Below are 24,956 nucleotides of genomic sequence, written 5' to 3' on the forward strand. Positions count from 1 at the left end.
AAATTTCATTTTTTATGGCTGAGTGGAATTCTATTATATATATTTATATACCACATCTTCCTTTATCCATTCATCTGTTGATGGACGTTTAGGTTGTTTCCATACCTTGGCAATTGTAAATGCTGCTGCTATGAACATTGGAGTGTAATGCTATTCACTTTTGTTCTGTCCAATCACAATGATCTTTCAGGAAAAATGAATCTGATCCTGTTACCTTCAAACTTAAAACCCTTTAATAGCTTGCATCTTTATTTATTTATTTATTTATGGCTGTGTTGGATCTTCATTGCTGCGCGTGGGCTTTCTCTAGTTGCAGCAAGCGGGGGCTACTGTTCATTGCCGTGCACGGGCTTCTCACCGTGGTGGCCTCTCGTCAAGGAGCACGGGCTCTAGGCACGCGGGCTTCAGTAGCTGTGGCACACAGGCTCAGTTGTGGCTCGTGGGCTCTAGAGCGCAGGATCAGTAGTTGTGGCGCACGAGCTTAGTTGCTCTGCGGCATGTGGGATCTTCCCGGACCAGGGCTGGAACCCGTGTCCCCTGCACTGGCGGTGGATTCTTAACCACTGCGCCACCAGGGAAGTCCCCCAGTTAGTCTTAAAGATGAAATTCCTTAACACAGCCCACAAGTCTCTCGTGAACCGTGCTGGAAGTTACCTCTTCAGATTTCTGCTACACAGATTTCTCCTGCCACAGAGCTCCCTTTCTGGTTCCTAATGGGCACCACACTCTTCCTTGATCAGGATCCTTCACATATGCTGTTTCAACCTGGAATAGCAACTGCCCCCCCCCCCAACCTGTCCCCCAAAGTCAGTCACTATTTACATGTTTTCAAGGCACCCTGTACTTGTCCCTCTGTTGTGCTTATGACAGACGCGGTCAAAGTTTGCTTCTCAACTAGGAATCACGTGTCTCATTCATCACCCAAATCTTGGCCCAGAAGCAATTCAAATCACTGATCAATGAATTCCAGAGCTTTTAGTGTGAGAGGCCTAGTGGGACTCTAAAATGGTCTATAATGAGCAACTTGGTCTTGGTGAATAAAAGGAATTTTGTACCCACAACATGCAATTTCTAAACTGAGGTTTAGAAATAAACCTATTTGTTCCTATTCAACAGTCCTCTTATGTTGGCTGAAAACTAACCCCTTTCCCAGTGTCATCTGTTTTGGGTAGAGTGAAAGGATTTTCTAAGGGAGAAATATTTTATATGATTTCTTCAAGGCTTTTCTCCTCCTAAGAAACTTACAATATTTTACCATTTATTATTTTCTAAATTAATTAATTTTTTTGGCCACACCACACAGCATTCAGGATCTTAGTTCCCCGACCAGGGATCAAACTCGTGCCCCCCTGTAGTGGAAGTGCGGAATCTTAACAGCTGTACTAACAGAAGTCTTTACTTTACCATTTAAACTGTGCTGTGCAATACAGTAACCGCTAGCCACATGTGGCTAATTATAATTAAAATAAAAACTTCAGTTTCTCAGCTTCGCTAGGCACATTTCAAGTACTTAACAGGCACATGTAGCTAGCAGCTACAAATTGGACAGCACAGATATAGAACACTTCCAACACTGCCAAAAGTTTTACTGGACAGTGACGTAAAACTGTTTTGCAGAATCCAATTTTTTTTCTAGCTTGTCCTGCCAGTGATATGGAAATCAAGATATGTTAAATTTCTATGTTAACTTAGCACAGAGGAGGACCAGAGATTTTGGAGAGGCTAGCAAAAGCTGTACATACTTTCTTTGCTCTGCCCGATGCCTTGCAGATCAATCACAAGGAAATCCCAGTATCTCTGCCTTCTTTTTTGTAAAACAAGGACAATCCCGCCTCCTTGGGGAATACTGGAGTTAAAATGAATATTGTATATACATCATCACTAGTTGGAGTGTGTGCATAGAGAGATTAACCTCTCCAGATTGTTGTATCCTACCCCCAAAAATCAAGAAGTTTTGCTTCACCTATGTCAAAAGTATTTTAAGAAGTACAAAATATGTGGGGAAAGTACTGTATGATTGTTAGATAAAGCTTCACAGAATTTATATCACCATGTGATACAGGATATAATAAAGCTTAAGTGGGGTTGAGTCCATCATTAAACTTGTTTTATGAGGATCTAAGCAATGATAAAAAAAACAGCATGTCCATAAATCTTTAAAAAAAAATTCTAGGACACATTTTATTGCAGAATATTATCACTGCCAGTTACGAATACCCTACTTGCTTTTCTGCTCAAAATACACGTTTCTCCGTATCATCGTAACTACTGTATTCACTTTAGCCAAAGTCTAATCCTAGTTTAAATTGTGAATTTAAATGAACATGTACTATGAAGTCGAAGTGAGAATCTGACAGGTCCTTTGTTCTGGCTCAGCCATTTCCTGATGCAGGGTTCTCTCTGTGGGGCTTACTTCTATCACTACTAACCTGGGTTTGCTGGCCTATAAAAGGGGAAAAGCAGCTCTGGTTATTTAGAGAGAAGCAGCTGACTACCAGGAATAGCATATTTATCAATGTCTCAAGATGCTGGCTCACTTATCTCCACTTATTGCTGCAGCCATACTACTTATCTCACTAAATCCTTCCTTGTACATCTAAATTTCAGATATCTATTCTGTCACTGAAGTTTGTGGTTTGAGCACAACTGAAAAAGAACCAGAAGATATGGGTGGTAAATAACAGTCACACAAATACAAAAAGATACTTAAGTGTTAGAAACGTTTATTTGTCAAAATATTAAAAAAAAAAGGGGGGGAGAAGTGGAGTAAAACAAGGCTAAATTTCAGCTAATGCTGTACCATGATCACAGGTCAGACATAAAAAAACAAAACAAACAAAACAACAACCACCAAAACCCCAATGGTCCTAGCAGTTTCAGAAGATTAGCTTCAATGTTAGAGTCCAGAGCTAACAGAGAAGAGTAAAAGGCTGCTTGCCACTACATGGTCATTTTAAAGGGAAAGGAGATGTTGCAGGTAGACAGGGAGAAGGGTTCAACTCCTAAGGAAAGCAAGATAAGAGGGATTCCACTGTACAGGAAAAAGGGGATGCCAGCACAATCCTTACCTAGGGCTGCTCAGAGGCTGAGAACATAAGGAATAGAGTGAAAGGCTACAGAGACTAGTATCAGGAGGAAAGAAAAGTCAACTTAGAAGAATTAAATTAAGAAAGAAAACATAGTTGGTCACAAACTCCTTTGTTTACTGAAACATGAAGCAATGGAAACATCCCGGCAAAGGGGACCGCGCGGAGCAAGTTCTCATATATGACCGCAGCCCGAGGGTTCAGTCCGCAATTATCCTACCTGAAAGAGAGCACAACACAAGAGGCTTACACAATGCCTGGAGAGCAGCTTGGCTCCGAGTACAAGGGCCCCGGTCCCGTCCTGTATTCCAGGGGGAAAGAAAAGAACAGAACAAAACAAATCCAAGTCAGACCGGATCAAACTTACAACTCATATAATTACCTAGGAGTCTTCTATGGCTATATATAGGAGTTTACTTTTAGCTATATATAGAACAAGAAGCAGTCTATCTGGAAGACTGCTGTGTTGGTGATAAACATATCTTTCTCACTTTCTCACCAATCTTTTAGGCAAGACTACTTCTGTGATACAAGGCTACTGTCGCTGCAACAAAGGGCATACAGATATTATCAAGAACCATAATTTATCCAGAACAATCAGAAGATGCCAAGGTCTCAAATATGGCCAACTGCAGTCTTCTAAATTTGTCTCATTTTTAATCTTTCATAGTGAACAAATTTTCAGAAATGGGTATCACAATCACAAAGGGTATCAAGGAGTGGTTCATTCATCCTCCAACATAGCTGCATATCACACTGTCACAGATTTAGAGCCACAATTCCAGTAGTTCCTTTAATTGACCAAATCTCCCTTACCAAATCAAAAGAAGAAATCCTAAATTCTCTAATTCTTCCACTGATGATGGGAACTCCAGACACCAATGGCTGGGGGAAAAAAAAAGTTAACTCACACCAAGTTCCTCTACTTATTACAGACAAAGGGCCAAATCTTGGTCTTGATCTGTGCCAATCGACTTCAAAAGTTGTGACGTTCTTGAATCAGTTCTGCTAGGGTGAGACCCGAATTTGGATCCCCAACAGTTCTGGAGTATTTCATCCTGGCAGCCTCATTAACATCAGGCTCCTGGGACTGCAACCAACTCAAGGTTATTCAGTCCATTTGAGGTTCACACCTGGAAGGTAAGTTTCTTTAAAAGTCATCACTAAAAAGAGGTTAGTTGAACAACCACTGCTCGCAGTCAAAAACCACTTAAAAAATACCTTAGCAGTACCCTTTAAAGACCACAATATACACTAATTTAATATTTAACTTTGGAACATATCTGAGAGAAATATAAGTTATCCGATAGAAGATACCACCTTACTTTAGAGGCATATCCTACTTCATGGCAGATCCAGCAGCAATAAAAGTAAAAAAAGTAAAATGGCAAACTACACTAGTTGTAAGATTGTCCTCTTCATGCACATGAACACACACTACACAGCGGTCTCAGGGGATCCGTCTTGTCATGGTCATATAGGACATAACTTATCACAGGTTCGCATCATATTTGCTTCCCACTACATAAAAGGGCAAATTCCTGTCACTTGGTTTTCTTCTACACATATACCAAAAGGGTACTCAGGAACCCTGAAAACTCAGTGGTAACTCAGTTTAACTTTGCTACGAGGCCTCCAGTTCTACTGATGGTCAATTTCAAGGTACAAGGAAAACTATGAGAATAGAAAGTTATAATGCAATTTCCACTCAGATGAAGAGATTTATCAATCTCTAGATACTCCTAGTTATTCTTGACATTCAAACATCTTTGCTATACATTTTCTGAAGTAGGAAAAATTGCAAGGTTACCATCAATGGGACTTACACACATCAGAAAATTACCTGTTTTATCTAGCTCCTTAAATGTTCCTCTCAAACAAAAAAAAAAACAACAAAATTTGCTGGAAGAAATGTTAAGTGTCAGGCTCTAAATGACAGCATCATAAGCCATGCAGAAATACGGCTTAAGTGCCCACACAGAACACGATGCTCTGGATTACTAACAAGGAAGGGACTCGATGGGACAATGGCATCAAAACGTTCTGCTTTCAGGCAAGTATCCTGGAACTAAACACCTAGAATTTAGAGGATTTTATTTGGCTTATAGATATGTTAGAAGAGTTTCCTCTGATAAAGGCTCATGACCGAAGTAGTAGTTTTATTAGCAAATTGGATGTCTGAAGTTACAGCTTAAATTCTCACTGGTGACATTCATTATTAACTCCTGAACCTGTACTCTTCAGCGTACACTACAGTGACTTTTGTGGTGGAAAGAGAAAGTGGTTTTGGACTCAGGCACGCCTGAGTTTGAATTCTGGCTCTACCTCTCAATTACCAGGTGACTTTAGGCAAAGGACTTAACCCCTCTGAGCCTTAGTTCCCTTCTCCATAAAAGAAAATATCTTAAAGGCCAGCTGTATAATTAAATGATATAATGTACAAAGAGGGCACTCAACAAATGTTAGTTCTCTTAACTATGTCTCTGTAACCCAGATCTGCTTACACTTGATTAAAGAAAAACATTCTCACTAACAAACTGAGTTGCTGTTGTTCTCTCAGAAGGAACAAGTTGGTTGGTTGGAGTTGTAAACTAAAACCTCGACAGGCCAAATGAACCCCTGGCCTAAGTTAGAGAAATACTTAAGACTAACATGCAATTTATACCTTTTGGATACTGTCCTGACAGCAAACGGATGGCTTTAGCCTCCTCTATGTGGCACAGGTCTCCCTCCTGGGGAACTAAATGGAATCTCTTAACCACACCCACCCCACTCTCACCTCCAGTTTTTAAAAGGCTGAGTACCGTGCTCGGTCCACATACTGCTCCCGCTCATACCGGGCCATGTCATACAGAGAATTCCGTGCAGCTGCTGATGCCTGAGACAGCTCACTCTCTGGCCCATAACCGTAGCCCTCTCCAACTGTGGGGAGCACAGCTGCAGCACGACGCAGGGGGCTCCTGTCCCTTCCATAATAGGAGGAAGTGGTGGCAGCGGCAGCAGCCATAGCAGCTGAGGTGGCAGCAGCGCCTGAGTTTGGCAACAGGTGTCTGTCGTAGGGATCAACAGAAGTGGAGTTGAGGTGACTGGTCACAGCTGTGCTCTGGACTTGAGGCAGATGGGACATGGTCTGCTCTGCGTAGTTGTACGCGGAAGCTGCTGCTGCTGCTGCCACTGCCTCGTAAGAACGGACTCGGTAACGCTTATAGTAGTCGAGCGCTCCATACGCATCGTTGTAATACATGGATTCCCCGTAGCCCATGGTGTAAGGTGTGCGCACTGCTCCATACTGTTCGTTATACTGCTCGGTAAAGTCCGCCACACGACCCGTACGATCTACTGGACACTCTTTGGACCAGTGCCCCTCTTTCCCACACCGATAGCAGCCACTCTGGTCTCCCATCCCAGGGGCAGTCCGAAGCCGGCTGGTAGACAACTGCACGTGCATTCGTTTGCCTTGAGGAAATAGACGTAAGAAGATTTATTATAACTCATTGACATTCTTCATCCTCCCCAAAATGAAAGTGAACTAGTTGGCAAAAGACATGCAAACATACGCACACTCCTGCAACCCTATTTCAGCAATCCCCTCCCAAAGAAGTTGAAGTTTTAACAGACGAGAGCTAGAAAATTTAAGTTCTCAGAAACCAGTCAATACTCTACTTACACCAGTAGATTGGGATTCCCTCCTACTTCCGTCTCCACAACTTTCTTCTCCAACACAGAAATTGAGAAAGTTTCCACTTTTCACTACTAAGACTATTATTAATTCTAACCATTCAAAACCTGACAGTTTTTCCAAATCAAATATCCAACAAAACCTCAGTTATGCCAGAGGAAAGCATCCTACCTCTCAATGATTTACTCAGGGCCACATAAGGCCTGAGCATTTACTGTAGCTTAAAAACCACAGCAGGGCTTCCCTGGTGGCATAGTGGTTGAGAGTCCACCTGCCGATGCACGGGACAGGGGTTCGTGCCCCGGTCCGGGAAGGTCCCACATGCCGCGGAGCGGCTGGGCCCGTGAGCCATGGCCACTGAGCCTGCGCGTCCGGAGCCTGTGCTCCTCAACGGGAGAGGCCACAACAGGGAGAGGCCCGCGTACCGCAAAAACAATACAAACAAACAAAAAAACCCCAGTAATATGCTGTCCATCTTGTTTCCTCCAGCCATTTTTGCAGGTGTCACCAGAAGGCTATGTTGGGTACACAAATCATACCTGGCTCATCATCTGCTTCAACTCTAGTACCTCTAAGAGTTTGTTATAAGACCCTCCACATTTCAACCCCACCTCCACTTTTTTCAGCAAGGGTGAACCCATGCCTACTGTGGAAAAGAAAACTACTTGACCTAGGCCTGTCAACAGCTAGAATTAGATCTTGAAGCAGTACTGGTTTCTTAGGGACAGTGTGCTTCCATGTAATGGAATGATCGGCATTTCATCCTACTATGTAGTTTACAATTCTTTATAGGGGATTATCTACTTGTTAGAAAAATGCAGCATTTGCCTAAAGGCTTCTGGGCACCCATACAAACAAGCCACATCCATACTTCCAGAAAATGACCAGAACGAGGAACAGCTAAGAGAAGAAACAATCTTTGCCCTGGCCGTGTGTACCATCAAGCCCAGGGACCCTTACTAATGAAAGCATCCAAGGTCTTTAAAAGCAGTTTGAGAAAGGCATATTCTTGGCAGCATTTAGTGCCAAACTGCCTAAGACTTTGGAGACAAGTCAATGCTTTACAAATTGTAGCCAAAAGGCAGCCAGTACAGACGTAGAGAACATCACTCTAAAGGGCGGCTCAGAACAAATCCCCCCTCCACGATCAGTAAGTTGCTCTCTCTTTAACAGACCTTGTTCTGGATGCAGCTATGCGATAGGAGGCCTCGTGCTCCACCATCCTGTTGGAAACAGCCCGATTCAGGACGGCAGCCAGAACAGCGCCATGCACTGACCCTGAGAGGGGAGCGGGTTAGTGCAGTAATATCACTTTAGTCAAACTCAGTTCTGCCCAATGTCCAACATTCCTACCACCCCAGTTTCTAGCAGTTGCCGCCTCAAACTTAAAACCCTTTCTTTAGCAGAAACAAAGGTGCTCAGGTTTTTACTTCCAGCTGCTAGTAGAGAGGCAGCATCCACCATCAACACCGATACCATCAACAGATACCAAATGGCAATAATTCTCTGAAAGCAGCAGTTAGCCATCCCAGTATTTTCAGAGATTTAGACACTCCCATTCTTAGAAGTTATTATGGGCCAAATGCTAACTGTGCTTAGAACAGAAACACACGGATTTTTGCCCCAATTTATATCCCAAATGTAGAATTCCCTATAATTTAGACTGGAGGATTACAAGTTAACTTGGCTTTCAAACATGCACGGTGACATTAATCTGTGTGAAAGACACAAACTGTGCTCCAATTCTGAAGTCAGTGTAACAATGCCAATCTAAAAAACAGCCAATCCAGAGAACTAGAGGTACACTTTTAAGGAAAATATTTAACTTGCTCCTTTATAGATTATGGGTCCATTTTTTTTGAGAAATAAAACCCAGTTTTTTTTGCCCCCACTTTGATGTTTCTATTAATACATCCAGTCTTCACCACTGATTTAGAGCGGAACTCAGAAGTTTATAAACATCTGTGGCAAAATCTACCTCTGTAGTAGCTGTGAAAAGGATTCAGGTAAAAAAATTTTTTACCTAGAACTAAAAGATCTGCAACAGAAGTGACAGGTTTTTTTTCCCACATAATCTTTCCAGAGGTTGTAACTAGGCTTTTAATTTAAATCCCCTAAAGCAGCGGTTCCCAACCTTTTTGGCACCAGGGACCTTTTTTGTGGAAGACAGTTTTTCCAAAGACCAGGGTGATGGGTGGGGAGGGGTTTGGATGATTCAAGCGCATTGCATTTATTGTGCACTTTATTTCTGTTATTATTACATCAGCTCCACCTCCGATCATCAGGCATTAGAGCCCGGGGGGGGGGGGCCTGCCCTAAAGTTCTTATAATTGAAATATACTGTGCTTCTCTATTACCTGAAGGATCCAGGCCAAAGAAAATTGAAAGAAGATTAAATTCTACCACTCTACTACACTTTGGCTTTGGAGAGGCCAAAAGCTTAAAGATTTTCTGAGATCTCCAAAACATTACTGAGATGTGTTGCCAACATTTCCCAGAAAACCAGCCCCCACAAAAGTGTTTTGTTTTGAAACAAAGAGGAGGGCAACTTGGGGTCCTCATTGCTGAGCTCCTATCAAGGGATATAGCTGATATACAACTGTACTCCAATTTAATGCTTGTTTATATATTGGGGGAAAAACGAAACATCTGAACTCTTACATATCATTCCCAATTCAGCTGCCTGAGTTTTTACTTGGGAATAGCTTCTTTAGGGTCTTCCGATGCAAACTTGTTTGCTAACTCAATAGTGGTTCAGTTCACTGCTGCCGGTGGAGAGGAAACATCCTGAAAGACCCAGGTAAACTCAGATTATGCTGCTTTCTTTCAGAAGTCATACAATGAGGAAGCCTATGGAAGCCATTAACAAATACAGGTTCAAAAGATGCCCAAAATGGCACTCTTAAGAGGCCCCCTTCATTAGGAGATGACTGAAAAGGCTTTATGGAAAAATGTGACAAATTGGTATTTAGATTGTATTTTCTGTAAAACTGCAACTTATTATCCAATGCTAAACTTTCTCTTTTGTCATCTGGAAAAAAAACAGAGCTGGTTATAAAACTGTCTGTACGTACGTACCGTACGCCATTGAGTGCTTTTTCCAGGGGCCCAGGCTAAGAACATGAAAAACCAAATAAAGGATCCTTTTCTTCCAATAAAGACATTAAAAAAAAAAATCTCATGGATCATCGCGTTACTCAGATATCCGCTTCCTGAAGTAATTAAACTCACTATATTAAAACAAACATTCGTTTCAAGCCTACTCCCCCCAGTTAACCGATTTCCATATACTTATTTTGGCCCCTACCCTTTTATTCAATTGCATATTAAATAGGCAAGAACATGCAGTATTATACCAAAATACCTCTGCACTTTGTACCTGAGTTTAATTGCACTTTTTACATTTTGCTTGTTACTTGTCAAGAGAGAACCCCCATTTCCCCAACACTGTCCATTTACGATCCCCTCCCTCATCAAATGAAAATAATTAAGAATATTTTTAAAGCTGTCTGAAGTGCAACAGCTAATAATGAAAGCCAACTATTACATTTTAAGTAAGTTTCTAACCTTAACAGAAACACTCATTGTTGCAATCACCACTCACCTTTCATCATACAGTGCTTTTACTGTTAGAACACTTTCACATCTTATTACCTCATTCTAGCCTCACTACCATCCTGTGAAGGAGGTATGGCAGGGATCATTAATTCTATTTTATAAGTGGGGAGAATGAAGCGTTGAGAGGTTAAAACACTTGTCCAAAGTCATACGACAAGTTCACGGTAGAAAGTATCTACAACTTTTGCCCTGTGCTTTAAAGAGTAGCTACAGGCCAAGACAACACTGGCTGAGGCCAGAGATGTCTGACGCACCATTTGTAATCTACTATTTGCAAACTTTCTTACCCTTTTCTGGTCAATTTTTCCTCTTCTCCATCTCTTTTCTGTTTTCTAGGTTTAGTAGAGGACCCTTAAGTACTTCTTAACGACCCTTTTAGTGGCACTCAGAGAAAAAATGGTCTTAATTTATGAACCTGAAAAGCGGCTATAAACGTGCGGTCCAAGATGACAGGGTCAACAAAAAACTTGAAGAACAGCGCTGTACAACAGAACTTTCTGTGACGATGGAAATGTTCCATACCTGCACTAACACACTAACCACTAGCCTCATACGACTTCTGAGTGCTTGAAATGTGTGCAGCACAACTGAGAAACTGAATTTTAAAATTTATTTAATTTCAATTTAATAGCCACATGTGGCTAGTGGCCACCATATTAGCACAGTCCTAGAGAGTCTTCAGTCAACCTCTTGTGGTATTAATGACAACATATGTATGTTTATTAATGACGTAAGTAATTTGATACAACACCCTTACTGGAATCTCCTCAGAAGCAGGACCATCATTCCCATTCAACCTAATATTTTTAGAAATTTCCTTTTTTCCCCTTAGGGTTAAATAGTAGTAGGTGGAGCAGAATAGTCCATGGCATGGCTTTTGGCTCTGCTTGTATAGTTCAGACCGAACAAACCTGAGTATTCAAAGGATACTCCCCCAAATCCAGATTCACCACCCAGATTTATAATATAGGGATTCTTCGAGATGTCTTCATTGTTCTTTCCCACAGCCCATCACCCAAGGCAGTGAAGAGTATAAACCCTAAGCACTGAAACTCTCAAAAGGCTTCCTTGTCATAACAGAAAAAGCAGGTAACCCACAGACCTTTATCCTCCCTTCTCCCATGAGATACTCATTTGCCCAGGCAGATTAAACTTCCAACAGCACCCAAATGAATGATGGCCTGCAGGATAAAGTAACCCACCGTTTGCAATTCTACAAAGTTGCTGAGGAACATCTCGGCAAATCTGGAAAGGAGAAGTGTTTGCTTCTCCAAGAGTAAGCTGTGCTTAAGCGTGGTAAACACAATCTTTCTATCATTTCCGGCTAAAACGGAATGGAAGAAACCACCCTGCCAGCCCCACAGTCCTGTGTTCTTGCCTCTGTCTAGAGCTAAACCCCACTCAGTTTTGCCACCCAGGCCCCAGAGCAGTTCACCTTGAAACTCTGTGTTGTCAAGGCCCCTGATGGCCTCCACTGCATCCTCTGCCCGCTCCATGTGTACGAAAGCATAATCTTTCACGATGTCACATTCGATGACTGGACCATACTCCTCAAACTTGGCCCGGAGCTCTTGGTTGGTACAAGTAGGACTGATGTTGCCTACATGCAACTTGGTTGAAGCTTTGCTCTTATTCTTGCTGGCTTCCACGTTGATGTTCACCCCGTGCAGCTTGTAGTGGTGCAGGTTGCGTATGGCATCCTCGGCCGCCGTCTTGTCCTCTATGTGCACAAAGCCGTAGTTCTTAATGATGTCACACTCCAGCACCTTCCCATACTGCTCGAAGAGTGAGCGGATCTCCTGCTCTGTGGCCTCCCGGGGCAGGTTTCCAATGAACAGCTTCACCATCCTGACAAGAGCCTGGAAAAGAAGAAAGGAGATTTCCAAAAGTTAGGGGTGGAGGGAAAAATTTCAGTGCATTGCATTTTGGATTAATCCTCCAAAGTTCTTGGCACCATCAAGATCTTCACAGAGACGTTCATTATGTTTTCAACAGCGGGAGGAAAGGTTTACTCTTAAGGAGTAGTGTGAGTTGTGTGTGACACGCGAACAGGTCGAGTGTCAGCAGGCAGTGCACAGCCCATCACCTCCGTTAAATGAGGCGCATTTTAGGTAACAGGGTTAGCTGAAAATACTCTTTGGGGGGCAGGTAAGAGAAGAGTCCAAGCAGGGGGCAAGAGGCATATATCTTACTGTCCCTGGTAACAAGGTTTTGGAGGGAAATCTGTGTACCTCTCTTCCGTGCCGCATCACCTTTCAAGATACTCTAAGAATTAAAAGGCCCCCTTTGCCCCAACCTGGGACACCCACGCCCCAGCGGCCCAACTCCAGTTCCTTCGCCCCAACAAAGACTCGACCCGACCTCTGCCCCGCCCCCTCCGGAAACCCGGCCCCGCCTCCTCCCGGTGTCTTCCCCGGACCTCCCGCAGCAAGAGGAGAAACCCTAACCCTGGGCCAACCCCGTCAGCCAGGGTCCGGCCCGGCCCTCTCTCAGGCTCCCCACACACCCACAAGAACCCCTCGCACCTCCGGGTGGCGGCGACGGCGGCGGCGGCTCCCGCGTCAGAGAGAACCCTACAAAATGGCGACAGCCGCTCAAGCCTCAGCGTGACCGGGCCCTTTCTCGCGCGCCAGCTCACGCACGCGCGAGTGCGCACTGCCCCGCCTCACCCTCGCGGGAGCCGGACGACCAATCCCGCGGCCGCATACAAATGGCTGCCCTGGGCTCTGCTCCCAGTCGCCCCAATACGGGGGCGGGGCCAGCTGGTGACGGTACTGTGGACGGAGGTCAGCCCGCCCCCTGGACTGACTAGCCAATCACCACCTTGGAAGGTGGGCGGTCGTCGCTCAAGCGTCGGAAGGTTTCTGGACGCAACCACTGACTTGGTGAAATCAGAAGCCCGGGAGAATCACTAAGCATCACAATGGATCGTGCTGCTGGGCCATGTGGGGGAGCGGGGGTGGGGGAGGAAGGCGGCTGCAGATGACAAAGGGTTATCTCACTGGGCCCCCTAAAAGGGGGTTTTCTTAGCGCCTGCCAGCCTCTATGGCAGTTTGGGACAACATTTTAGAAATAGAGGCGCGCCACATTTTAAGCCAACCTAGTCTTTTTTGGTAGAGCTTTTATACATAATTTTAAAATTTTAAATTGCAAACACGTTATGCATTGGTGAGGAAAAGGAGAACCAAAGATGGCAGAGCTGAGATGGCTCTAAGAGGCATTCTATCCTAGCTGCACTTAATCAGTCAAGTTTTGTCACATATACATGAAGGCTGGTTTTCTCTCCCTAGCTAGAGAATTAAGCTCTAATTCTGTGTCCTTCACAGTTCCTGATCCGTGGTGAGCACACCAAAGGAGGCCCAGAGAGGTTTCTTGTTTTGGGGGTAGGCCAGGTCTCCGTGTCCACACCAAGCTGCTGGAGGACTGGGCAACTGAGTCCCTGAGCACTTTCCGGCTTTCAAAATTCAGCTGTGGTCCAAGGGCACCTCCTGGTGGTAAAAAGGAAGATATTGAGTTGGATTACTCTCTGTCACCTTTGAACAAAGAATAGAAGTTTATGGAGATTGATGGACTGAGCTTATCTCCAAGTAGAGCATGCCAGGGTGGTTGTCAATCATCATTACTCCTTGGTATGCTTTCTGATGCTGTTAGGCACAAATTCTGCAGGCTGACCTCTTCCTCTCCAACTACTTTGTTATGTTTCTTTCACTGAATTCTTTGTTTCCCAGCAATTTCAGAAGAGGCACTGTCCTTCCAATTCTGATAACAATCATGCTTGTCTCCCACCTAATTCTATTTACCTCTCCCCTTTCCTTCTCCTCTTGGTCGTTTCCACTTTCTCTCTACACTCAGACTTTTAAAACATGTATAGGGACCTCCTTGCCCATATCTGAAATAGCTTTCACTCATCTTCACTGTTATGGTTTTTTTTTTTTTTTTTTTTTTGGTATGCGGGCCTCTCCCGTTGTGGAGCACAGGCTCTGGACACGCAGGCCCAGCGGCCATGGCTCACGGGGCCAGCCGCTCTGCAGCATGTGGGATCTTCCTGGGCTGGGGCGCAAAGCCGTGTTGCCTGCATCGGCAGGCGGACTCTCAACCACTGCGCCACCAGGGAAGCCCACTGTTGTGGTTTTTTAAGTTGGGTTTCTTCCCTGTGTTCCAGGACAGACTTCCACAAATAGAGTCTGAACCTGCTGTCGCCCACCTTCGTGCACTGTGTTTCGGGTTCTGTCCTCCTCTCCAATGCCCCAAGTTTTCTGAGGTCACCAAAACTAATGTCCTTTTAACAGTTTTCACCCTTCTAAAATTTTCATTCATTCACCATCCTTTTCTCCTGTGTTTTTATGCTGTTCCTCCTCATAGCTCTGACTATACCATTACATCTCCTTCCCCCCATCTATTTCCCTGTTCTTATCTATTCCCTGTTACCTCCCTTCCCCTTCCCTCATAGGCAACCAGTAAATGAGTTTAGTGTGTATTACTTTGTTTGTTTGTGTTCTTGCAAGACATGTCTTTTTTTAATTGAAGTATATTTTTTTAAATGTCTTGCAAGACATGTCTTTTTTTAAAATTGATTTACAATGTTGTGTTAGTTTCTGGTATACGGCAAAGTGATTCAGTTTTATATATACGTATATTATTTTTCGTATTCTTTTCCATTATAGGTTATTACAGGATATTGAATATAGTTCCCTGTGCTATACAGTAGAACCTTGCTGTTTATCTATTTTATATACAGTAGTTTGCATCTGCTAATCCCAAACTCCTAATTTATCCCTCCCCCACCTTCCCCTTTGGTAACCGTAAGTTTGTTTTCTACAAGACATGTCTTTTTAGTGCACATTTACTTTTTCCCTTTAATTTAAAGTTTTATTGTGGAAAATTACAAAAAGGCACAAATAGAGAATATTATGCACTCCTGTGGACCCCTTACTCAGCATTGACAGTTATCAGCATTTTGCTGATCTTATTTTGTGTAGCCCCTCTACTTTTTGTGTGGGTGGGTGGGTGGGCTGGAGTTTTTTAAGGCAAATCCCAGACATAATGTCATTCGCCTGTAAGATTTTCACTAACTGCCTCTAAAGCATCAGCTCTATGCTATGCTAATTTCATCTAATATTTATATTTAAAATTTTCCTAGATTGTCCCAAGTATCCCTTTTTACATTTGGTTTCTCCTAATATGGATATAGACAAAGCCCGCCCATTGTTCATTTGGGTTAATTAATTTTGCAAATGTTTATGTAAATTGTGTTGTATAGCTCACTGTTTCTCTTTTCACTAAGCACTAAGTTACCGTGTGGTGTCTAACTATTGAGTAATACTCCACAGTGTGCAGCCACCATGTTTTGCCTATCCTTATCCCAGCATAGGACACTCAGGTTGCCTCCCAACTCCTTAGTGTTGCTATAAACAAGGTTGCAGTGGACATCCTTATGTTAATTCTGAGCGCCCTAATGGTTTGGTGTGAGAATTTGAGGGGAGATAAGCCCAGGGGTGGGATTGCTGGGTTGCTGGGTCATAGGGTATACTTGGAACTAACTTGTCCAAGTAGTGCCAGGTTGTCCTGTGGAAACCAGTCTACCCTCCCACCTGAGGGGCCCTGCATCTCAGTGTCTCTGCCAATGTTTGCCATTATCCAGTTGTCTAATTTTGGGCAGTATAATAGGTATAAAGTGGTATATCATTGTTGCTTTAATTTGCATTTCTCTGATTACTAATGATTCTAAGCATCTCTTATTTCTCTGAAGTGTGGGAGGTTGACTCTTCTGTAACTTCCCTATTCGTATCTTTTCCCCATGTTTCTTGTCAGGTTACAGTCTCCTTTTTGTTTGCAGGATTTTCTTGTATGTTCTAGATATTAATCTCTTATTGGTTTCAAATATCTTCTCTCATTCCACCAAATTATTAACTTTGTCCATGGAGTCCTTCCTTCACTGAACAGAAATCCTTACTGTATTTTTTTTTTTTTTTTTTGCGGTACGTGGGCCTCTCACTGTTGTGGCCTCTCCCGTTGCGGGGCACAGCCTCCGGACGTGCAGGCTCAGCGGCCATGGCTCACAGGCCCAGCCGCTCCGTGGCATGTGGGATCTTCCCGGACCGGGGCACGAACCCGTGTCCCCTACATCGGCAGGCGGACTCTCAACCACTGTGCCACCAGGGAAGCCCGAAATCCTTAATTTTTTTATGTGATCAACTTAATCAATTTTTGTCTTAAAGTTTGTGCTTTTGAAGTTTTGTATAAAATGTCCTTTTCCATCCCCCTGAGTCACAAATATATTCTCCTACATTTTCTTCTATTAACATTAATGTTTTTACCTTTCACATTTAGGTCTGTAGTCCGTTTAGAGCAGTGCTGTCCAAACAGAAATATAATGTGAACAACATATACAAAATTTTCTGGTAAACACATTTAAGAAATAAAAGGAAACAGTTGAAATTAAATTTAATATTTTCAAAATCCAATATAGCTAAACTATCTCAACATATAATCAGTATAAAAATTATTGAGATGTTTTAAATTCTTTTTTCTCCTCTTCAGTCTTCAAACTCCGGAAAACATTTTACACTTACAGCACATCTCAATTTGGACTAGCCACATATCAAGTGGCTAGTAGCCGCGTATGGCCTGTGGCTACCATACCAGATAGCACAGATCTAGAGTTCACCCTTGGAGGTGGGGTTAGGTAAGAACGCAAACATTTTTCTCTAAATAATTAATCCATTTTTATCTGTCCCTATTTCCCCATTGATTTGTGGAAGCCGCATTATTGTATTTTTGTGCTCTAATCTGCCTCATATCCGTCACTCCGTTCCATTCTGTCATCTTTCCTGGAACTTTCCCTGTCTTCCACTCATTCCTGAAGGTGTCTCCCAAGACTTGCTTCCTGACCTTATGCTTATGCTTATCCTCTTCTATGTCCTGTCCTTAAGGATTCCTGGACTCAGGTAGCTTCAGCTACCATGTGTTCATAAATGCTCAAACCATATTTTTATTACATCTCCATTCACAATGTCTGACCGCATTCTGCAGGACTGCTTCACTTGGCTGCCCTATTTACAAGTTAAAATGATAACTCCTCCATTGGTTCCTCACGCCCATATACGTTTCCTTCTAAAATCTCCAGTTATTGCTTTCTCTCCCAACCCACAGGCTTGTCACCAAGGAGGACGAATACCCAGATTCCCTGGGCACGCCGCAATGCGTGATTTTCTCTTCCTTCATACGGTGGAGATGTTACAGTTATACCTGAAGAACAAAAGAAGGTGTCTGTGTAGTGCTGATGTATTACTCCATTTACTCCCACGACAGATTATTCCAGTTACATTATCCACATGTTTACTTTGGCATACTGAATCTGCTCTTCTTAAGAGAAAGGGATAATTATTCTGTGTACTATCTGGTCTACCACAACTCATGTTTGGAAACGTTCTGGGCCTGCACACACCTGACCCTGTCTTTGTCACGGCTGATGACAGTCAGGGTCTGCTCAGCCAGGGCCCTTGGCCGATTATGCTAAAGATGGGGCTGCTTTCCTGGAAAGACCTCTGAGCCCCAAAAAGGAATGGTTGTTTGTATATGGGAAGCAGTGAAAGAACAAAGCTTTTCCTATAGGAGGCCACCAAGGCAAATACTATTGCCCTGAAACCTCCAGTTGCCGAGCCAGAGACAGGAGGGAAAGCCCCCTGCTCCTTTTTTTTATACTTCACTGGATCTAAAATACATTCTCCTGTGTTTTCGTTTACACACTTAGGATGTATCTCGTGGCTTCCCAGGGTGATCTCATTCTATTGGTCAGTGGATTGGGAACCTGTTACTTATCTGATCCCTGTCTGAACTCCCTCGATCCCCTGTTGGGGTCCTCTCTATTGAGACAGAAGGTGGGGGTCAGTAATCACCACCTACATGCTCCAGTCTCCGCTGTCAGGCTGAGCAGTGGCTGAGACTAGGCTGTCTTCCATTTTTGAAAACAGTTGAGAGAATCACGAGTGAAGAAAGTTGTGCACCAGGGAAGCAGTCATTCACTGCCTCCATACTGCTTGTTAATATCATGGTGAACGTCTTTGGTCTGAAAAGAGGTTTGACATCGGTCATCCCAGCAAAGAGGAGGTCATTGTCATGGGGAAATGAGGAGACTCACAGGATAATGTGGTTCTTGGCGGGATGCTGGGGGCAGAGCGGGAAACCTGACACACAGGAGACCAGGGCCAGAAGGAAGAACAGGGGCATGGGCAGAGAGGCTTGTGGTCAGGAAAGCAAAGACACCCAGAGGCAGTAAGAGAAGCTGAGCTGTTTAATCACCTCCTTGGCCAGACTCAAGGCCGTGGTTGCCCCTGAACAACTCACACCCGGAAGCTGTTGAGAGTTGCTGGAGATGGAGGGGCTGCTTGAGTCAGAGGATGAGGGAGGATGGGAAGGGGGAGCTTCGGCGTCTCTGACCTGTCATCTGGCAATCTTGCCCCCAGGTCCTGCTTCAGCTCTGAGAGGTTCCTGGCTGGTCCCCAGGGGCAAGGACTGGATGGCGTGCCCTAGCTGTGGCGGGAGAATGACCCCGAGGCAGGGGCAGCCATTCCCCACGTGGCCTATGGAGAGGGTGCTGTGCTGTGGTGGGGATAGAGGCGTAAGGCTAGGGGAGGAGGGAAGAAGGGGGGGAGTGGAATTGGGGGTTGCCTGGGCCCCACCACCAGTCTGGAATTAAATAGCAGAAGAGGAGGGTTGCCCTTGGGGACACTGACTTGTCTCCAGAGACAGTTCCTGGTGATGGGTTGACCTTGGCAACAGACCCTAGCAGCAGGCAGTTGTCCTGACAAGAGGGTGGTCCCTGTCGACGGTCCCTGGCAGTTTCCTGGACAGAGGGAGGCAGCTGGCCTGGGAGTCTCGCCCCCAACTACTTGTTCTTCTTGAAGAAGCTGAAGCGCTTTTCTCGCTCTCGTTCTCTGCCATCCTTGCCGCGAAGTACGACAGGTCCCTCCGCCCCGACCGGTGATACCGGGGGCATGGTCATGGCCCGGGTCATGCCCCGGGTGGCAGTGGGCACCGCTGGCTCTTCAGGCTCTCCAGAGGCCGAGGACGCAGTGGCAATGGCTGCATTCACCACCCTCAACCACGAGCTCATCTCTGCCTGCAGTGGGGCGCGGAAAGACAACTGGTCAGCTTGGAGGATGCTATGTTTGGGTGGCTGGCTCGCCCACAGTGGGGAAGTGGAAGAGGAGGAGGTGGAGATGACTGCCTCATCTCACTGGAGAAAAAGACCCCTTTAAGGGAGGGAACATGTTTTGGTGTGGCCTTCACAAACATCCAGTTGGCACATTGTGGGTTGTCTGATATCGAAGAATGAGACACTTCAGACAAGGAAAAAGAGAGAGGCGAGGGAAGAAAGAAATGTGCATCTGGAGGTTCTAAGACTTCCCAGAGAGAAGGGGGACACGAGAGGAGAAGGGACAGCTCACCTCATCCTTGGCCTGGAATAAATATTCTTTCCCATCCTGTAAGCTGTTGGGAGAGAGAGAAACTTCAGGGCAGAGCTGAGACTCTGATTGGCCAGATCAGGGCTGGTGAGAGCTCACTATCACCCAGAGACCAGGCTGGAGAACATGCCCGGGAACCTCAGAGCCAGATCAGACACGTTCTGCACGTTCTTCAGATTCCCGGGACTGTGCCAAAGCACATCCTTCCTGATTGGCTGCCGAGGACCAGGGGCAGGCAGGGGCAGGCCCCCGGAGGTACCTGGAGACAGGGGAGCGCCAGCATCCTGCCTCAAGACCTCCCAGGCAGGATAACTTTTCAGCTTGACAGGCCTGCGTCTTGGTGCTTCGGCTCCCCTTAGTGTGGAATACAGCCAGATCCCCCGCCTCTCCCTCCTTGACCTCTCTGTCCCCTAGTGGCTCCCCTGTGCCTTGTATCACTGTGACCTTCCCTCCCATCCCGAGGGCACGTTCCATTCCTACCCCAGCTTGAAGACATGCTTGCGCTTTCGATAATCAAAGGCAACGCTGCCCTGGGCTCTGGCCAGGCTGACAGGCACTTCTCCGTGGTACGGCACTCCTGCACTGGCTGCCTTAGCATCCTTGTAAAAGCCAAGGCTCCCACGCCGCAGGACACAGTACACGTTCTGCCATGACCTGGGAGAGACATGGTGCAGGTGACGAGGAGGGGACGCAGGTGACCGACTGGACTTTGAGGGGCCAGGCATCCTGGGAACAGCTTGGCTGTCATTGGGCCCATCGTCTCTACACCCTCCCGGCCCTCACCTGAGGCCCCACCTGCTCCTGAGTCCTACCTCCCACCGCCCCAGTCTAGGAAGAGGTTCTGGGCAAGCCTCTCCAGAAGGCAGGAGCCGCAGAGGCCGCAGGCACCACACGACCAGACCCGGTACCTGTTGGCGGCCTTCTTGCCAAAGGCCTCCATCTCCTGTTTGCGGCACAGCAGCCCCTCCATCTGTTCTTGGGCAGAGAGCTCCGGGCCACGGGTGGGCAAGGTGGCAACCCGGGCTGACTCGGATGACCTGCTCTGGGGCATTATAGGAGGGGTCGGGCCCCGTGTCCGGGTCTGCTTCTCTCCCCGTGGCCCATTGGCCTCGTCCCCAGCACCAGACCCCTGTGAAGAAAATGGTGTCTGTGTCAAAAGATAAGATGGGGGTTTCCCTGGTGGCGCAGTGGTTGAGAGTCCGCCTGCCGATGCAGGGGACACGGGTTCGTGCCCCAGTCCGGGAGGATCCCACATGCCGCGGAGCGGCTGGGCCAGTGAGCCACGGCCGCTGAGCCTGCGCTTCCGGAGCCCGAGCCCATGCTCCGCAGAGGCCACAGCGTGAGAGGCCCGTGTAACGCAAAAAACAAACAAACAAAAAAGATAAGATGGGAGACACCTAGCCTGCAGGTCGCGAAGCTGGAAGTCCATGAGCTGGTCTTGCCACCTCCACGTTTCCTCTGAGTCTCTGCCCTCTCCTGACCCCGCTGTCCCCACCGCCCAGCTCACACCCCCTTTTCATCCCATATCTCCCAGTTATCGATACCCACACCTCCAGGAGAAACTCACAGGCCCTTCTGGGAAGCTGCCCTGCTCAAGTCTCTGTTGTTCCACCAGGGGCTACAAGGACAAGACGCTGTAAGCAGATGTGCAAGGGGAGGGGCTCAGATTCTGATGGGGGCGCTTGGGGCAGCAGGAGTCACCTGTGGGGCTTCCGCATCTGTGCAGACGCCGTTCACGCTGGCTGGCTGTGAGGGTGCTGGCAGGCGGGGCTGGGCTCTGGAACGGCAGAGGTGACAGAGAACGTGAAGTCTGTGTGTTGCTCTGGCTCAGGCCCCACTTCCTCCCCGAAGTGTCCCACCTCTCACCTGTCCCAGGTAGCATCGGGAGCTGTCTGGCTGTCCAGCAGGGCCCCTTCAGGCACACTGGCTGTGGGCTCTGGGGCAGGGGGCTGTTTCCTCCGTTCCTCTTCCTCCCTCTTTCTTTTCCGCTCCTTCTCCTGCTCCTCCAGCTGTCAAAAATTTCTGAGGTCAGAGCATGGAAGGTCCCAGGCATTGGGGAAAGCTGAAATGTCTCAGCTCTAGTCTGATGAAACAGGAAGAATGGAGACTATAATTCCAGATGAGGGCGGGGATTAGGAGTTATGGGGGGGATGGTGTCTCTTAGTGCCACCCAGGGAAACGGATGGCTCCTAAAGCTGAGGTGACAACAGGGCACTCTTGGCTCACATCTGGGAGACGCTGGGCCAATGGGAAGAGAAGAAATGCCTTCTTCAAGCAGGAGAGCGCGCGGAGTCTGGGGCAGTGGGATGGGGCCGGTACTCCTGGGGTCCTGTAGCCCTCACCGCCGTGAGCTTCTCCAGTGCGCTGAAGCGCTCCTCCCAGGCCACTGCGGACTTCTGGAAGGCTTCGTGCCGCTTGATGAGGCTCTCGACTTCATCGACTGTGCAACCCAGCTCAGCACTTCGCACCAACGGCTCCTGGCTGCACAGCCAGGCCTCCGCCATACCTGCGTCTCTCCCAAACACGAGCACCTCCAAAACTGCAGGGATTGGGGGTTGCAGGGAGGTGGCAAATCAGGGTGGGCAACGACAGGGTATTATAGCCACAGCAGCTTCAAGCACAGGGGCACAGAGAAAGCCACTGCCCCAGAGCAGGAGCTTAGGGCAGAGCCAGGCAGTGCCAAGGGTGGGGGCCTTGAATTCCATGCCCCAGATTCCTGGTCTCACCTACTCTGGAAACTACAGGGTGCAAGACCCCCAGCCGCTCCCTCACCGCCCAGGGCCTGGAGCCGGTGCAAGACCCCCAGCCGCTCCCTCACCGCCCAGGGCCTGGAGCTGGTGCAAGACCCCCAGCTGCTCCCTCACCGCCCAGGGCCTGGAGCCCTCAGTTTCCTACAGCGGCTCACCAAGCTGCAGCCAGTCCATCTTCTCCTGCCACTTGTCAGCTGTCTCCTGGCGCCGTGCCTGAAGCTGAGACAGCTTCTCTGAGATCTGGGTTGGGGCGGGGTGGGGGGGGGAGATGCGAGTTAGCACCCAGAGGGGCCTTGCCAGGGTCCCTGGGGGTCTCACATGGGGGAACCAGTGATTTCTGATTTCAAGAGGCAGACAGTTCTGGGAGAAAGACAGAATGGGGAGATCCCTGAACAGCACTAAGGGGAAGGTGAAAGGTTTCTGCAAAGAAAGAATGAAAGGAAGCAGGAAGACTCAGAGGAGAAATCAGCATTCAGCCCTCCCCCGTGAGGGCGCCCGGCTACGCCCAGGCCTCACCCACCTCCTCAGCCGCGTAGTGGCTCCTGGCGAGCAGCCCCTGTCCCACGTCGATGCAAGAGGAGAAGCGGTCAGCCCTGGCCTCTATCTCCGCCTTGATGCCTTGGTGGTTCTTGATGACCAGGTCTGCGGAGGAAACATCCCTGGGGGCACGGAGACCACATCACCCGCTGCCCACAACCCTATCCCGGCCACCAGCCCATAACCCCCGGAGGCCGCCAGGCTCTGTGGGCCTCACCGGGGCCGCTCCTGGGCATCCATCTGCAGGTTCACTCCGTCCATCCACAGCATCAGCTCCCGGACAGCCTTGAAGAAGCGGAACTTGTCCGTGGTGTCCAGCAGCAGCTGGCGGCGGGCAGCAGAGCTTCCCTGAAGCTGCGCCCAGGCCTCGGCCACGGCCTGCATGTGGCGGCCGATCTCCTCGGCCTTGTCTCCGGCGTAGGCCTTCTGGAGCCGGTGGCCGTCATCCTGCACCTGCTGGGCCTGCCGGGGCCCAGGTCAAAGTCAGGCAGAGTTGGGAGACTCTGAGGGGCTGCAACCTTCCTCAGTCCTGACCTCTGCTCAACAGCTCCTGCCCATTTTACCAGCCGGAGAAGCAGGGGGAGGAGTGGGGGGGGGGTGCTGGGAAAGATGAGAGCTGGAGTCCAGAGTAAGCCCTGTCATACTCTGCCCTGTAGGGTCTTACCAGGGGGCCTGGGCTTAACCTGGGGATCAACCCTTTAAAAGGGTCACTAGCCGGTGAGCTTTCAGAGGCCTGTCCAGCTCGTGGGGGACCTCAGAGATTGCTAGAGTGAGATTTTCGGCCTGAAGAAGGGACTTCGGTGGGGGGCCGACCGGGTTTAAATGGCTGCGGGAAGGATCTATGCTTATTTTGTGTAGGTCTAACACCTGAGTGGGACCAACAGATGGGTTTTAGTACACCATGAAGAATCTTCTACCCACCAGGACCACGTGAAAATGTCACAGGCCCTCAAAAAGCCTTGTCATTACAGGTGTGGACGGGGTGGCTAGATGTCCCCTGGCCAGAGACGGTTTCCTGGAACCATCCTAACGTCATCCCTACGTGGCCCTGCAGAGGATGCGATCCCTCCAGCCTCCCCATGTTCCCCACGGAGTCTCCTCTAAGCCCCCTCATCCCTCCCCCCTGCCTCCACCCATGCTTGAGTCAGACCTGGGCGCTGAGGGCCTGGATGTCGTGCTCAAAGGCACAGTGTCGGCGCTGCAGGGCCTCGGCAGCGTTGAGGTCCCGGCCGGTCCCGTCTGGAAGCTGCTGCTGCTTGTGCTGCACCCGCGCCAGGGCCTGGCGCGCACCGTGCAGGAAGCGCTGCAGCTCGTGTGCAGCTGCCAGCACCTGACCCCGCGTGTCCAGCAGCTCGAGCAGGTCAGCCCAGGCCTCGTTGAGACTGTCCTTCCACTCAGCCACCGTGGCCCGGGCGGCGTGGCCCCCGGCGATGAGCCCGTTGGCCAAGGCATTGGCGCTGTCCACGCGCTCCTGGCCGATTGTGCTCGTGTCCCGGGAGAACTCTCGGAATTTGTCCCGGAGCATCTGGCAGAGGAAGCGGTTGCACGGACAGCACTGTGATGTGGTCCCTGACTTGCGGGGCAAGTCCTTTCACCCCAGACTGAGAACCCACTTCTTTCCCTGGGCCACATGGGCCAAAACAGATTTCTTCAGCAGGGCCGAGTTAGGCAGCAGAAGCAACTGGTTCCCACTGACCCTGGATTTGACTGACACGCCCAGCCTCCAGCCCCCAGCAAAGGGGTACTTGGAACCTTGAGTCTTCAGACAAGGATACCCTAACTATGGTCCATATTTCGGCACCAGTGAGTGTCCAACCCC

At 47.8% G+C, this 24,956-nt stretch overlaps 2 protein-coding genes across 5 annotated transcripts in view; both read right to left on the reverse strand.

The window, feature by feature from the left end:
- Positions 1 to 352: 352 nt before the first annotated feature.
- On the reverse strand, positions 353 to 13,020 carry LOC309826546 (RNA-binding protein 4B). 2 transcript variants are annotated; one of them, XM_082660795.1, is made up of 4 exons: positions 12,909 to 13,020; positions 11,819 to 12,242; positions 5,866 to 6,542; positions 353 to 3,306 (listed from the first exon to the last, which is right to left on the reverse strand). In XM_082660795.1, exons 2-3 carry the CDS (start codon positions 12,228 to 12,230, stop codon positions 5,875 to 5,877), a joined length of 1,080 nt encoding a protein of 359 aa, XP_082516921.1. In that variant the 5' UTR covers positions 12,231 to 12,242; positions 12,909 to 13,020; the 3' UTR covers positions 353 to 3,306; positions 5,866 to 5,874. The 2 variants fall into 2 exon arrangements, with proteins under 2 accessions (XP_082516921.1, XP_082516922.1); XM_082660796.1 differs by lacking the exon at positions 353 to 3,306 and adding an exon at positions 4,091 to 4,219.
- A 6,250-nt stretch (positions 13,021 to 19,270) lies between these two features.
- Positions 19,271 to 24,956, reverse strand: part of SPTBN2 (spectrin beta, non-erythrocytic 2) — a gene marked incomplete at both ends in the record, with an annotated part of 30,805 nt that continues 25,119 nt past the window's right edge. For 2 of the 3 annotated variants that reach the window (XM_082659523.1, XM_082659522.1), the window contains 12 exons: positions 19,271 to 19,504; positions 19,833 to 19,875; positions 20,331 to 20,504; positions 20,759 to 20,979; positions 21,418 to 21,468; positions 21,552 to 21,627; positions 21,717 to 21,859; positions 22,193 to 22,389; positions 22,756 to 22,840; positions 23,121 to 23,259; positions 23,355 to 23,599; positions 24,288 to 24,662. In XM_082659523.1, the coding sequence (XP_082515649.1) occupies positions 19,271 to 19,504; positions 19,833 to 19,875; positions 20,331 to 20,504; positions 20,759 to 20,979; positions 21,418 to 21,468; positions 21,552 to 21,627; positions 21,717 to 21,859; positions 22,193 to 22,389; positions 22,756 to 22,840; positions 23,121 to 23,259; positions 23,355 to 23,599; positions 24,288 to 24,662 (1,983 nt within the window). The remainder of the gene's footprint in view (positions 19,505 to 19,832; positions 19,876 to 20,330; positions 20,505 to 20,758; positions 20,980 to 21,417; positions 21,469 to 21,551; positions 21,628 to 21,716; positions 21,860 to 22,192; positions 22,390 to 22,755; positions 22,841 to 23,120; positions 23,260 to 23,354; positions 23,600 to 24,287; positions 24,663 to 24,956) is intronic. The other variant, XM_082659524.1, reaches the window with a different exon arrangement.

This window comes from Grampus griseus (assembly GCF_964374135.1).
Source record: "Grampus griseus genome assembly, chromosome: 8".
In the NCBI taxonomy this organism is placed as follows: Eukaryota; Metazoa; Chordata; class Mammalia; order Artiodactyla; family Delphinidae; genus Grampus; species Grampus griseus.

Bases quoted from the DNA above. Each gene is read 5' to 3' on its own strand.
- LOC309826546 (XM_082660795.1), bottom strand. From the start codon at position 12,230: ATGGTGAAGCTGTTCATTGGAAACCTGCCCCGGGAGGCCACAGAGCAG. The intron at 6,543-11,818 runs GTGAACTGCTCT...TATTTCCTCAAG, and splicing joins TGACAACACAGAGTTTCAAG to GCAAACGAATGCACGTGCAG.